The 14,006-nt window shown below is 37.1% G+C and overlaps 1 protein-coding gene across 1 annotated transcript in view; it reads right to left on the bottom strand.

The window, feature by feature from the left end:
• Positions 1–3,875: 3,875 nt before the first annotated feature.
• LOC107733970 (espin-like protein) overlaps positions 3,876–14,006 on the bottom strand; it is an 18,464-nt gene continuing 8,333 nt past the window's right edge. Inside the window, exons 3-5 of the mRNA XM_016545836.1 lie at positions 11,756–11,901; positions 9,315–9,644; positions 3,876–5,954 (exon numbers count right to left, since the gene is read on the bottom strand). Coding sequence (XP_016401322.1) covers positions 3,942–5,954; positions 9,315–9,644; positions 11,756–11,901 — 2,489 coding nt within the window. The 3' untranslated portion in view covers positions 3,876–3,941. The remainder of the gene's footprint in view (positions 5,955–9,314; positions 9,645–11,755; positions 11,902–14,006) is intronic.

The following is a 14,006-nucleotide window of genomic DNA, read 5'->3' as shown; positions in this document are numbered from 1 at the left end:
AAAAAAAAAAACACTCAAAATACATAAACTCTACCCATCGCACAGTGAATGACAGACAAGTTACATTGATATGCATGTGTAAATATGCACACACATATACTTTCTCACACATGCGCACACACACACATACAGATTCACATCCGGCACTTTTCTGATGTCTAGTTACTCTAAACACATTAACAGTAAAGAGCAAGCTACAGTTGCCAAGCGGGAAAGAAAAGCTTCATTATTGGGGAGCGCAGCATGGCTGAATACACCGTCATGATTTCATGACATCCTTTCCCCCGCCAATGTATAAACGTCCTGTAAATCTCAGTACAAAGGGTGACCGGGGTTTTTTAATTAGACCATCAGATGCAATAGAATATTTAAGACATTGGCTTCTGTTGTCCCATTATGGGTTTCATAATCTGTTTTTCAGCAGTGGTTGCTGGATAGGTCTGATTAACATTCTGAGCTTCGTTATCTGGGTAGATTTATATGGCCAATTATCAGTTGTGATCTCTGACGCCACCTTCTGGTTGTGTTTTTGCATTATATACAGTGCAAAGAGACTACTGGAAAAATGCTTATTTTTAGCACGTTTATATATACTAAGGTTTCAAATAAGTTTTTGAAAAATAAAATGTAAAAATTTGGTTGGAATAATGTTACATTGTCATTCAGTGTAGCACTTATATTTATGTAAAAATTCAAACAACATGCTTATTCTGACCTGTACATATTAAAATATATAAAATAATAAGTGAGCATATATTAGCAATTTTATTGGGTTTTAAATGAGTAAAAAATTCTTACTGACAAATGGGCAAAACATAGGATAGAGGCAAATTTAAAATAAAAAATAAAAAAAGGGAAAATAACAACTAATTAGTATTTGGGGTGAAAGTCATTAGTTTTTTAATGTCATAAACTGATTTTTGTTGTAAATATACCTGACAAGATTGTTACACTGAATGACATTTTAGTGGGTGTCTTCTGTAAATCAGGGAAAAATGTTTGGAAAAACAACAACAGTACGCAAAAAGACCGTTTGAAAAGTGATCTTCTTCCTCCATTCAGATGTAACTATAGCCCGGCAGAGCTTCTCATTCCCCCTCAGCGCGGATCGATTACCTCGACTGCTACTGCGAAGCCACATCACTGGTAACAGCCACAGTATCTATGTAAACTAATCTGCGTCTTAATATTTCATTATTCCCCTGGGAATTATATGCCATGAAAAAAAAAACTGAGGGGAGAAAAGAATAAAAATGCTTGACAGATGCTTTAAAGAAAGTTTAGAGGATGCAGCTGTGAATCACACTGATGTAATTTCTTGCCGCATAACAATCAGATCAAACAATTAGGTGTTTTTCCATCAATACTTCCATTAATAATGTATAATATCGCTTCCCTTTACAATGTTGGACAATGACGGCCTGCCTTCAGATTTTGTCCAATAATTTGAAAAATGTAAATGACATTCTGTATCGGCTCACAGAAAGAAAACCTGTTAAAAAGGCTTTACTGAATCTATAGAAGAAAAAGACAATCCATTGCAGTAGAGTTTTGTAAAAGATTTGTAAAAGTTACACAAAATTTTAAAAACTTCAGTTAAGAAAGACACTGGCAGAGATAATTCAAGACATTGTAAAAGAGCATAATAGGACCACTTTAAGGAAAAGGCAGCTAAATGCCCTCTAAAACACAGCTCGAGCTTGACTATGTGATGTCATAGTTAACGCTCTAATTCTTATTTAACTTTTTAGCTAATTAAGTTCATGGAAGCTCAGGGTTTAAGTTGGTCCGGGGCCGTCTGGGGCTGAGCCCCGGCACACAGACTCGTCATTCATTAACGCCAGACAACATGATTAAAACCTCAGTAAACAAAAATAACTATGTAAACACCAAAACGCAAGTATTATTCTGATTTTATTACATGTGTAAGTGGAGATAGTTATGCAATAATATTAGGTCCCTTACATTTTAGGCGGAACACAGCGCATCTAACAGCAACCAACCGATTCATTGATGATTGATTCCGTGTCTGAACGAATCGGTTGAATGAAAGTTTCATTAGCCCATGCATAAACATCTGATGAATCTGCCGTTTGAACTAATCGGTTGAATGAACGACTCAATGACTCACTCATTAAACGCTCACTACTGGCACTGGCGTTTTAATTTAGTTGAAAAGTATCATTTCCACCATCATTTCTTGTTTGTATATTCAAAAATATTTAAAAGAATCTCATAATATTATTTAATGCAGTTGTATTTTTCAGTGTACATTATTTAATTTGATGACGTATCACATTATTATAATTGAATTTATAGATCAAATGTAAGAATTTGAAATGAAAGTATTTATGAGATTAGTGGGAAAATGCCCTCTATAAAGGTAAAAAAATGTCCTTGGATAAAATATTGAATAGCCTATATAAATATTGAATAAAATGAGAATATTGCTTCAGAATAAATCATTATATATATATATATATATATATATATATATAAGGTCGATACCATAGAGCCCCCCCCCCCACAAACATCAAACACACACATAGCAAATCCCAATTTAACCCCTGTGGAAGCTAAACTGGAGTTCATTATTTGTAGAGCAAAAATTACTGTAATAAGCAATACTATTAAATGGTACATTTAAGTCATTAAGTAAACACTGGCCTTTTAAATATTTGTTCTTAAAAAGAACAATCATTTTATTATTATTATAACAGGAAATCACAAATCATGTACAATCATAAACTTTAGATTTATTTAATCTTGTAAATATTTCTCAAAAAAACGAACAAACCATCAAACCGACACTTCACATATGGCTAGACACAACAAAACTGTAACAGCTGAACAATATAAATGTCAATGTTAGGTGTAAAAAAAAAAAACCTCTTATGAATACCAATGGCAATAAAAACCTTTGTATTTGACTTCTTAAGTAGAAATCCACCTGCTTTTTAAAACCTCTTAAAAACAACATTGCCAAAAACAACTCCAAATAAAAGACAATCAAACTGAAAGATAAACAAAAGGTCAAGAATTCACATCCACAAATACATCATGAATAAAGGCATTGATTATGTTCAGAAACTAAGTGTGTGTTCTTAAATAACTCAAGCACGGCAAGAACATGCCCCCTCTTATCCTAAACAATGATTCTGATATTTTCCAAATAATCAGGCAACATGCAGAATAAACCACTTAAAACAGATGATGTAAAACATATTGTAGTGGTAATTCATGTGTGCTGTGATAACTTGTGATACTCTCAATTGTAAGTCGTACAAACACTAAGGAACAATAGTTGAAAGTTACAAAATTCAAATGGCTTTTTAAAATAAATGAATCAGAAAGAATTCAATCAATAAACAAAAATGATCATTTCAAAAATGATCAGAATACTTTTACATTAAATTTCAAGAAAATGTATTTTGTGCTTCATTGTTTGATGATTTAAAGCTCTTTGAACAGACGGATATGACTGTTCAAATGAATTAGCACACCTAATGCCTGTGTGAATCTTTTGATTGTTTAATCTTTAAAAGTTGAACAGACTGTAAATTGTCTGTCACTTCACCTTGTAAGATGAAGTGCTATGATTTCCATGATATTTCTATGTATTTATTGTTTTATATGCATGATAGCAATTTACAAAATAAATACATTTTACACCACTGCTTAGAGCTGTTCGTAGGGTTTTATTTGCATTTGTATCTTTAGAGCTCTTCATGGCTATTAAACAAATAAGAGTAGCTAAATATTTAATTTTGTATGATGCTACTAACTTGGATTTCAAAACGATTAGAGCTCAACATTTGATCGCTTCTTTTGACAATCAAGATGTTTCTGAAGTAAACTGCCTCCCTGATCTGCTGAACGCAAGCATTTATTCTGTCTCCTGATAATTGTGTTTCATCCTTCAAATAATCTGACCTGACAAGTCAGATGTCGAACATCTCAGCTTCCTTCTCTTTCCAGAAGGCGAAGCTTCGATCAATGTATCTGATAATTTCCTCATTGCTAAACTCTTTAAGCTCATAGATAAGCTTGATGGAGTCCTCATTGGGTTCCTCTTTAATATTTGCTGGGCCCTGTTCGTTCACAGTAGGAATGCATGGGGCTTCTGTCTGGGGGCTTTCAGCTGCTTGCGTTACTATGTTTTCTGACTGTGGTGAATCCTGTGCATGATGACGTTCATCAGGTGATAGTTGAACTTCACTACTACTCTTCTGTAGTTCTGTATCATTTATAATAGCCTCAGCTGAGTTCTCAGAAGTGCCCTGTTGGGTGGCCTTTGCAGAGTCATCTGAAGTTGGTCCTGGGTGTTGATTAGGGACTTCTGGTGGTGAAATACTTGTGAGACTTGCATCAGCTGGAGCCCCTTGCGATATGTTCACGGATGCCTGCAGAACCTCCGGAGGCAGAATAAGCTCAGCCGCTTCCAGCAGCCCGCCGCCCTCCACAGAGTCACCGAAATACTTCACCTTGATATCTTCAAAGCCGTCCGACCAATCGCGTTTCCCGCTCTCAAGGCTCTCCATGACCTCTCGGTGGAACCGGCGGATCACTTCCCACGGGTGACTGCCTAGTCTGTCAAACATCTCGTAGCAAAGCAAGTGGCGGAACTTCCGTTCAGTGCGCGACATGTTCATCTCCAGAAGCTGGAAGTAGCCTAGCATGAAAAGGTCAAGGGTTAGACTCTCATATTGAACCGGAGACCCATTGATGTGGGGAAGGAAGTGCTCGGGCCAGTAGATCATCTGAGCTCGACTGAGTCTGCGGATTTGTCGCGTGGGCACCTGGCTCATAATGGTCCTCCAGTGGCCAAGAAGATTTCCCACCACCTGTCTCTGTTTCATGAAATACAGCAGCTGGTCATCCTCCGTTTGCATGGTGCCGTCAGGCTTAGCCAGGTTGTGATAATACAGGGAATGGGAGTCGTTCTCCTCGACACTCAGAGTCTTCCCTCTACCTGAGCACTTGTAGGATTCAGTCATTGTGTACTTTCTCCAGTGCTCTAGGAACAGAAACACAATCCTCTCCTTGCGCATCTCGATGCACTCCTGGACGTAGCTCAGGTCTGTCTGCACCTCTAGACTGCGGGTGAGATGCTCTGAGGTTAGTGGATTCATAGGCTGGTCATGATGCTCCAGTGCAGATGGTCCAGGCCCAGTGTATGTCAAAGAAGCATGGGACTGTGTTATAGGTTCCTCATTCACCAAAGGTAAATTTAAGTCTTGATCTATCGGCGACCCATCTCCGGCGTGCGAGTAGCTCTCACTTAGAGAAAACAGCAACTCGTCCTCCAAGATGGACTCTGAGGGGTAGCTGCATTCACTTACCGCCGGCAAGGACCTCGTGCGTTTGTATATGCAGTTTGTTTTGTCGTCCTCGTTCTTTGACTGGCTATGGATTTCGTAATTGGCTTTCAGGCTCTTCACAGACACGCCACACTGCTTAATCTCCTTCTCCACCTCCTCTCGAGTGGAGAATGATTGCGATCGGCCAATGCTTCCAGAATTTGAGATCCCCGTCTGGCCCTTTCCACTCTTCAGGCCTTCGTACGTATATCCTTCATTGATAATTTCCAGAATATCGATCTCCTTCCCGCCCAAAGTGGCGAGCAGAATGGCCATGCTTTTGAGCAGCGTGGAGATCTTGCTGCACCAGGCAGGCAGGTCTTCTGCTTGCCCATGAACCTGTTTGGGGTTGACAGAGAAGTGGTCTTGGTTCAAGGCTGCAGACACAGGTAGGAGTTGCTTCAACTCTTGCTCCAGCTGTTCCAGATCTTTCTCCACCTCTGTCACTTTGTGCATGACCTGGAGGTTCTCGATCTGCTTCTCAATGCGGACAAGGTCGTCCTCTGTCATCAGTTCCCCAAAGGGACCCAGTATAGCATTGTGCACGTGTGAATAATGCCAGTCTTGGGCTTGATAGTATCCACTGGCAGCAAACTAAAGTAGGGTCAGAGGAGGATATAGAAGGGAACAAAAACAGAGGTGGGCGTGCCCTTCAGCCTGTGGATCCGGTGTGTTACATACACGCCTTTAAAGCCTCTTCACCCCAAACATTTCAAACTTTACATGAATTTAGTGGTGCGATGATACTGCCTTGTTTTAACTGAATTGACTTTACTTGCAAAAGAAGCTTCAGGTAAAAAAACTAAAATTGCAACAGAGTATGGCAAGACCGCTCATTTGTCTTAGAAATTTATTGTATAGTTTTTGTTAGGATCTGTTAAATATATTAAAAATACTCTGGGTTACTTTTAAATGATTGCCTATGGACACAATCAGTGACATGCTAGTGAATATTACAAACAATAATTTCAATGCAATCTTCAGTTCGTAAAAAAGGAACAAGAACTATATTTTCAGTAAAACACTTACTGTGTATGTAGTAGGCATCAGGCCAATGGGTTTAAAAGTTCGTATTTTTGTAAAAGCACTCGACTATCTCATTAAAAATGGTTGCTACTTGAGCCATAAAGCTGGCTAAACCGTCCTTTTGAGTTGTGACTAAACAAAGTTAAACGTTACCGGCATAATATTTGTGTATGGAGTATGCATAACTCAGCTCCATGTAAATACTTTTTGTTTTCGAGTTGATATATGATACGTCACTTTTTTGTAAGTGTATTTACAGTACATTCCCAATCAGTTTTTTCAAACTGAGGACAATGCTAAATGTATTTCTTGTAATTCCACAGCCTGCCATAGATGTTGTCCATATAGACATTCATTTGAAAATTACCCAGAAGTTCCCTATAAGTGTGAAATTCATGTGTACTTTATCTGTCAATTATATTTAGCTCATGCTTCCAAGAGACTTGACTATATGCACCTGATCTAAAAAACAAAAAAACGAAATGAAAAATACTGAGAAACCTTCAGGACGTTAACAAGATGTATGAAGGATAAAAATAAAGCGCTTAATGAGTAGAATGAGCAAGACGACCAACTGCACTTCGTGCTGTAAGCTCCAGTTGCAGTGTGAAGGGGCTTTGCATCACACCACTGAATCCCCATGTAAAAACTTAGAGCTGTCGTGCACCATCGCCAGTAAGCCACATTAAACTAATACTTCCTTAGTAAATGTCAAACACACTTAGGCTTGTCTTGAGAAGGTCACAACAGCCCCAAATTAAACACTGCATCACTCAACACAGAGTCTAGGAAAAGCCAACCAAATGTCACACTGCAAAACATTCACACCCAAGATGACACCCAGACCAAAACTGAAGATTGAGCTTTATTTTTAGCTTTTAGATTGAGTCTTTCTTTACCATAAGCTGAAAACCTTGTCTGAGCAGTCATTTTAAACTCTTAAAGGTCTAGAGCCAGCTGTAACATGTGTTTGTTTTAGCAGCCATTTGACTTTGCAGTCAAGAGGGACACATCAATATGTTCACAATGAATAAACATAAAGTAGCCAGTAAAAGTGATTCAATAATGCCATCTAAGGCAAGAGTAAGTAATCTGGCCCAACTTACTGGTGTCATAAAAAGCATGTTTCCCTGGACAAAATATATACAAATATACTACTCACACAATATTATTGAGTCGTTGACAAATTATATCTCATCCCAACACTAATTCTCCATCCTTGCATCTATTAACAACAAATTTTTCAGAGAAAAAATCCAGAGCTGCATAAATGTCTGCTCATTCACACAACACTGCTTTATACAATTTCCCATTCATGGAGAAGTGACAGATCACACACATCACTTTTGCAATTAGTAGATCTTGCATATAGTTTTCAAAAGAAGTTGGTGTAATGCATATGGACTATATGGGGGTTACGCATTACACAATTTCTGGCAATATTTTATATTATATATGAACTGACTTTAACTAAAAAACTGTTTTCTATTGTCCTTTTGCATTATCAGCACGTTTTTTCTGTTTAACACTGTAAAGCTGCTTTGACACACACTGTATTGTATAAAGCGCTATATAAATAAAAGTGACTAAAAGAAGTGTGTACACTCAAAACTCACCATGCAGACACCCACTGCTCCGCTATCCTCCATGTAGATAGATCAAACCTCAAACTCACAGCTAAAATTTACACTTGAAATCATGAGCCGTTTAAAATCTAAAGAGGTGATACTATAGCTCACACTTCCAGGACTACAGGAGGATAGCGCAGATGTCAGAAGCTGAGAAAATGCACTCATTTCCATTTATTCATTGTAAAAGTTAAATTGTTAGAGTTAATCTTTATAAACACCATTGTATATACACATTTAACAAACAATTTGAGATTGGCTATGTTCAGAAGGGAATACTAGCTTAAATATGGTAATTGTGTATTCTAAATGAAATATTATATAACATGTCATAACTTTTGGAAGCCCAGTCAAATAAGGCAAGAAATTGTAAAGCACCTTATATTAATTTAATTCATCACAATTGAAATGGAAAGTCAAGTGAGGTGCATTCTATGTATAACGACAATTTGCATACTGTGCACAGAATTTATCTACTGCAGATACAGTAGTATGTTAGTATGCTATTCCGAGCGATTATTTAACATGCTTAAGGACCCCATGAAATGCCTTGACAGTTTTCTCTCCTGTGTTGATGGATATCCTACTGAAACAGGAAGTGGGGGCAATATTGGGGAGCATTTCCCATGTTTAAAAAAAAAAGGCAATACTATATAGTTTACAAAACATCCCGAAAAATATCCTCAGCTTGTAAAATTGACAAAGGAATGAATAAATATACCAGCAGCTTCCTTTGTAACCAATTAATGGTTGGGAAAGCACATTATATGGAAAAACTATGCAACCAAAGACACAATTCACACTTTCGATTAGGAAACACAAATCACTATTAACTAATTGCCTCAACAACTACCTTACTTACTATCAATAAGCAGCAAATTAGGAGTTTATTAAAGGAAAACTCTTAATAGTGAATATGTGTTCCCTAATCTAAAGTGTTACCAGACACACCGATGAACTATGATTTGCTTCTTTCTAATGCGAGTCAGAGGCAGCTGTCATTATTAGGGAGTGGACTTTCTTATTCTAGGAAGCATTTTAAGCGGCAAAAATTTGTCATCGGTAATTTATACCAGATAATAAAGACTATTTTCGTGCGTGCATGTACATGTTGTCAGCTCTTAGGAATTTACTAGCATATAAATGACCTTAAAAGCATGGATTGATTCCGTGGGGTCTTTAAGTATGTTATGAAGCTGTGATTTGAAAGCTTTTGTTAACGTGACTAAATGTTGAAATCTGGATAAGAGATGCACTGCCTCAGCTTACGTTGAAAACACCCAGCTGTCTCATCACTCACCTTTCTCTTGTTCTCTTCCTCCTCCTGCATCTTCACTTGTAGTTTCCTCACCATCACCTGTCTCTTCCACTCTGGGATAGCTCGGCCCTGCTCGTCATGTGTGGGCACCAGACTCTCTACGTCCACCACGCTGGACTTGTCCTGGACAACAGGAGTATTTCCGTTGACAGCGGTTGTGAGCTTCTCGCTGCTCTGTGAGGTGTTGTGGTTCTGGGGCGACCCACCGCTGCTCGTGGGACAGACAGGCGGTGGAGATTGTGGCTTTGCAGATTGGGTGTCGTCGGGCTGGGGTTTTGGCAGAAGCTCTGGCGGCGATGACGGACATTCCCCCTTAATATGTGAAAACGATCAATCAGAATAGAATGGTCCAGAAGAAAATATAGATATGGTCACAGCTGGCTTGAATAAAAACACTCTTCAATGGTTCTTCATAGCATCTAAAGATCAGCAAATAATTCTCATCTTCTAAAGAATCAAGTTCACTTGAAATGAGATCTGTGCCGATCACTGTGTTTTTGGCTGTATAAATGTCATTGTTTTTTATTGTTCTTTATTTATTTTTTTACAATAAACAATTTTGTTAAGCTTGCTATTTGATCTCCAGTGCAAAATTAGTTGATAACCTCTCCTCTACTTTTTGAGAACCATTCTTTTTTTGTATTATAATATAATATAATGTTCCTGTGGTTCAGTGGTAGAGCATTGCGTTGGCAGCGCAAAAGGTCGTGGGTTCGATTCCCAGGGAACACACATACTGGTAAAAAAAATGTATAGCCTGAATGCACTGTAAGTTGCTTTGGATAAAAGTGTCTGCTAAATGCATAAATTATTAATTAAATTATTAAATTATAATATGTTTGTGTTCATAGTGTTCTGGAATTAATTAAAAATGGCTAATAATAATAAAAACCAATTATGTCTTTATCAAACTCATAATTATAAGTTTGCCATTCAGAATATTATAAAAGCTCTGTTATAAAACGGATAGTTCCGGTCCTTGATTCTGATTGGCTGAGCCGCGTTCGAAGCTGTTGTAAATTACTCTACAAACATACACCTTTGTTTACTTCTGTGTGTTGCTCGGCAACCACTTTGTTGGAACCACAACTGTTTCTGAGGAACTACATTGTTTGGTGGAAGAATACTGTTTTTATTTATTTCATTACACTTTATTTGCTCAGTTTTATTTTGTGAAACCTTACTACGTATATGGAATAACCGTTTTATAAAAGCAAGAAGCCCTGTGAAGCCGTGGTTTACAGTGAATTTATAACAGCTAAACTACGCTTCGCGTCTTACCTAACAACGCCACTTAGCTGTTCTAAATTCACTGTAAACCACGGTTTATCTGGTGCTCTTTATTAATCTCGTCAATATAGAGAACACAGATGAGAATAAATATCATAAACAGAGACATCTTGTACTTATGATACTTGCAATTGTTACTCACCATAAAATGTAGGGGGGAAAAATGGTAACACTTTATTTTAAGGACCTATTCTCACTATTAGCATGCATATTACTAGCATATTGGCTGTTTATTAGTACTTATAAAGCACATATTAATGCCTTATTCTGCATGACTTTATTCTAGATCCCTTAATCCGACCCCATACCTAAACTTAACAACTAATTATTATTAATAAGCAGCAAATTAGGAGTTTATTGAGGGTAAAAGTCATAGTTAAAAGTGAATTAGTGTTTCCTATTCTAAAGTGTTACAAAAAAAATAGTTTGACTGTTTGTTAAACAAATATAATTTAGATAAGCAACCACAGAACTGTCAGAGTGTAATTTATTTCTTGAAATTATTGGCCAGTTAATGAAGGTAGATAAAAGAAATTTGAACGCTCTTCTGTCGTTTCCTGAATTATGTAACTTTAATAAATTGTGCTATTGTATTTCAGCAGAGTTACACAAGCCTGAATTATCCTGCACAATGGATTTGATGCCAGATCACTGAGCTGCACTCTTATAACGCTCCAAACTGCAACTCTATAATCTGAAACTAACTTTGTTTTGGATTATTTCATTATTTATTGTGGCTGCAGAAGTTATATTTTGGGAATACTGATCCATATTTTAATGTATCCATCTCCATAATGATAACTGGAAATTATTTCAATTCTTATTGAATACAGAATTCTTTTCTCAGTGTTTTAAGTAATATCAATCCATAACGGGGACTCCTGTTTATTGTTATCTATATGCCATATATAATAATCAAAGGCTGCATGTAGACAACCGCTATAACTCATGAGACAAAGTACTTTTAATTTATGAGATTAACCATTAAGAATTTACATTACAAAACATTACAATAATAATAATGTTCTTGACAGGCTTCAGAAGATTCACCCTCATACGTTAAGGCTCTCCAAGAAATGTTTTCACTTCGTAGGCAAGAACTAAATTTGTGAAAGTAAGGGAGCGTGACCTACATTGTTCGCCGCTGTGCCGTTGTTGGAGAAGACGGTCGTGTAGCCTTTACTCTGAGGTGTTGGCTTCAGTTTTGGCCCAGCTTTAATTTCAGCCAGAAGCTCAGAATTATCTCCAGTGGGGGACATCATGTTGAAGGATTTATTGCCTGAGATAAAGACAGAGGGAAACTGAGCCAGGATGGATGGATGGATGCATGAAGAGAAAGAGAGAGACACACACACCGGACAAGCTTCTCCCCTAAATATTTAATTCAATGCGTCTAAACAAATGTCTAAAGCAGTCAGTAACTCATTTGCTGGTATGAAATAGTTACTAATGAAATGAATCCACTCACTGAATGAAGTATACAAAAATAGGAGAGACTAAGGTAAAGGTCAATTTGAGAACGAATGAACAAAGGAAAAAGAACAGGCCTTTGTTGAAGTTTCAACCATCAGAATGATTTCAAATCTATGACATGTTCGATTGCTCTGACCACTGCTATGTATAGTACAATACAATAATATTTATAATTCTTTTCAGCAAATTTAGTGAATTTGACCGAAAGAATGATATTGGCTGGCAAATGAGGACAAATTTGATTTTTTGAGCCTGAAAATATGGAACTTATTCAATTAAAGATTGTTATATAACATAATCTACTTGACCAAAAGTGGCCTCTGCTCTTTAAGTTTTAGTCCCATAATACATTACAGTGCCAGGAAACAAAGGCTTGCTGTACCCAGTGTCTAATAACAATCTCTAAACAATCCACAATCAACAAATGTATACAAATGAAATAAAAACACTTAAGTTAAGGAGAAAAACGTGACATACACTTATAACCAGAATGTTTAATCCACCAAAAAACTTTCTAAATATACGTGATTGCTGATAGCTACAGGTATAAATAGAGCATAAATCTACCCTGCACAAAACCCATCAAAAATAAATAAATTAATCTGAATTTAAAATGTATAAGTACTCAAACTCTCAACATAATTTATTTTCTTCTTCAACGTAAGAACTGAAATAAACTAAACAATATTGCTGAAGAAATAATAAAACAAATCTACATCACCTGTTGTTTTTTGATTGAAATCTCCAGAGTGTCTTGTAACAGACGTGCTATTGTTTTGTCATAGCTGTGGTCATGAAAAGGTCTTCTCAGACTTAGAGAAGCCGTTTAGATCTACAACCCCCTGATTCAAACTGTCCTCTCCTCCCGCAAGAACAAAAACCACTGCGTTTGCTTTCTGCCGGTGGCTCATCACAGTCGGGGGAAGTCTGAACGGATCAGCAGTAATCAACTCTGACAAGAGACGGCTGCCAAATTGGAGCTGACCTCACGTCCTCTCCTCACTCACACTTCTTCCTCCGATCAGCTGCCTCCAGCTCTCCAACTCACAGCCAGGTGAGTGGATTAACAGAGTCTCACACACCACGCTGAGTCACACATAAACGGCGAGCGACAGGCCCGAAAAAGTACACTTTCTGTTGATGTTTTGTTCATAAGATGCTTATAAATCCATTCATATCCTACAAATGACCATGCAAACACATTCCCTGCCTCTTAGCTACTTAAAACTGGTCTAGTCCTGATCAGCTTAGAGTGCTAAAAACCAGCAAACAAGACCAGCCAAGAAAAACAACACTAGATGAAAATAATAAAATGCTACTAACCACATACAATAGCAAAACTATAGCTTATCAGCTTTTTAAAGGATGCGTGTGCATTATTTTGGAACAAATGAACTGTAACTTGGTAGAAACTAGTCAAATTAGAGAAATGCTGACATGGACAGGTTGTGTGTCATGCCCTGATCCTCAAAAACCATTAGCAAAGCAAGAAAATATGGCGAAGATTACAAACATACAATTCTGCAACTCTGTGGGCTCATCAAATGAAGTAAAAAAAATAATAAATGTTGAGAACCAACAGTGTTCATATTTGTCAAGCTGTCCATTTCAATAAATCGATTCAACTCTGAAGAATCTGAAGAGTTCTGCATTTCTGACATATATAAAAATGTTTAATCGAAAAATACATGAAGGTAAATATTGCTGGTAATTACTATGCAGTGTTATATTGATGCATATAAATGGAAATGACTGTATATCATTTCTCCTTGTATTCTTTTACCCATTTCTATGGAAGCCTGTTTCCGCCACTGAAAAAAAAGAGGTTATTTTTTATCTTTTTATCTCACAATTCTGACTTTTTTTCTTATAATTGCGTGATATAAACTCACAATTGCAAGATAAAGTCAA

The sequence above is a fragment of the Sinocyclocheilus rhinocerous genome, unplaced genomic scaffold (genome assembly GCF_001515625.1).
Source record: "Sinocyclocheilus rhinocerous isolate Xijiao unplaced genomic scaffold, SAMN03320098_v1.1 scaffold6603, whole genome shotgun sequence".
In the NCBI taxonomy this organism is placed as follows: Eukaryota; Metazoa; Chordata; class Actinopteri; order Cypriniformes; family Cyprinidae; genus Sinocyclocheilus; species Sinocyclocheilus rhinocerous.
Note: the sequence above shows the minus strand (reverse complement) of the source record. Positions and strands in the feature narration are given on the sequence as shown.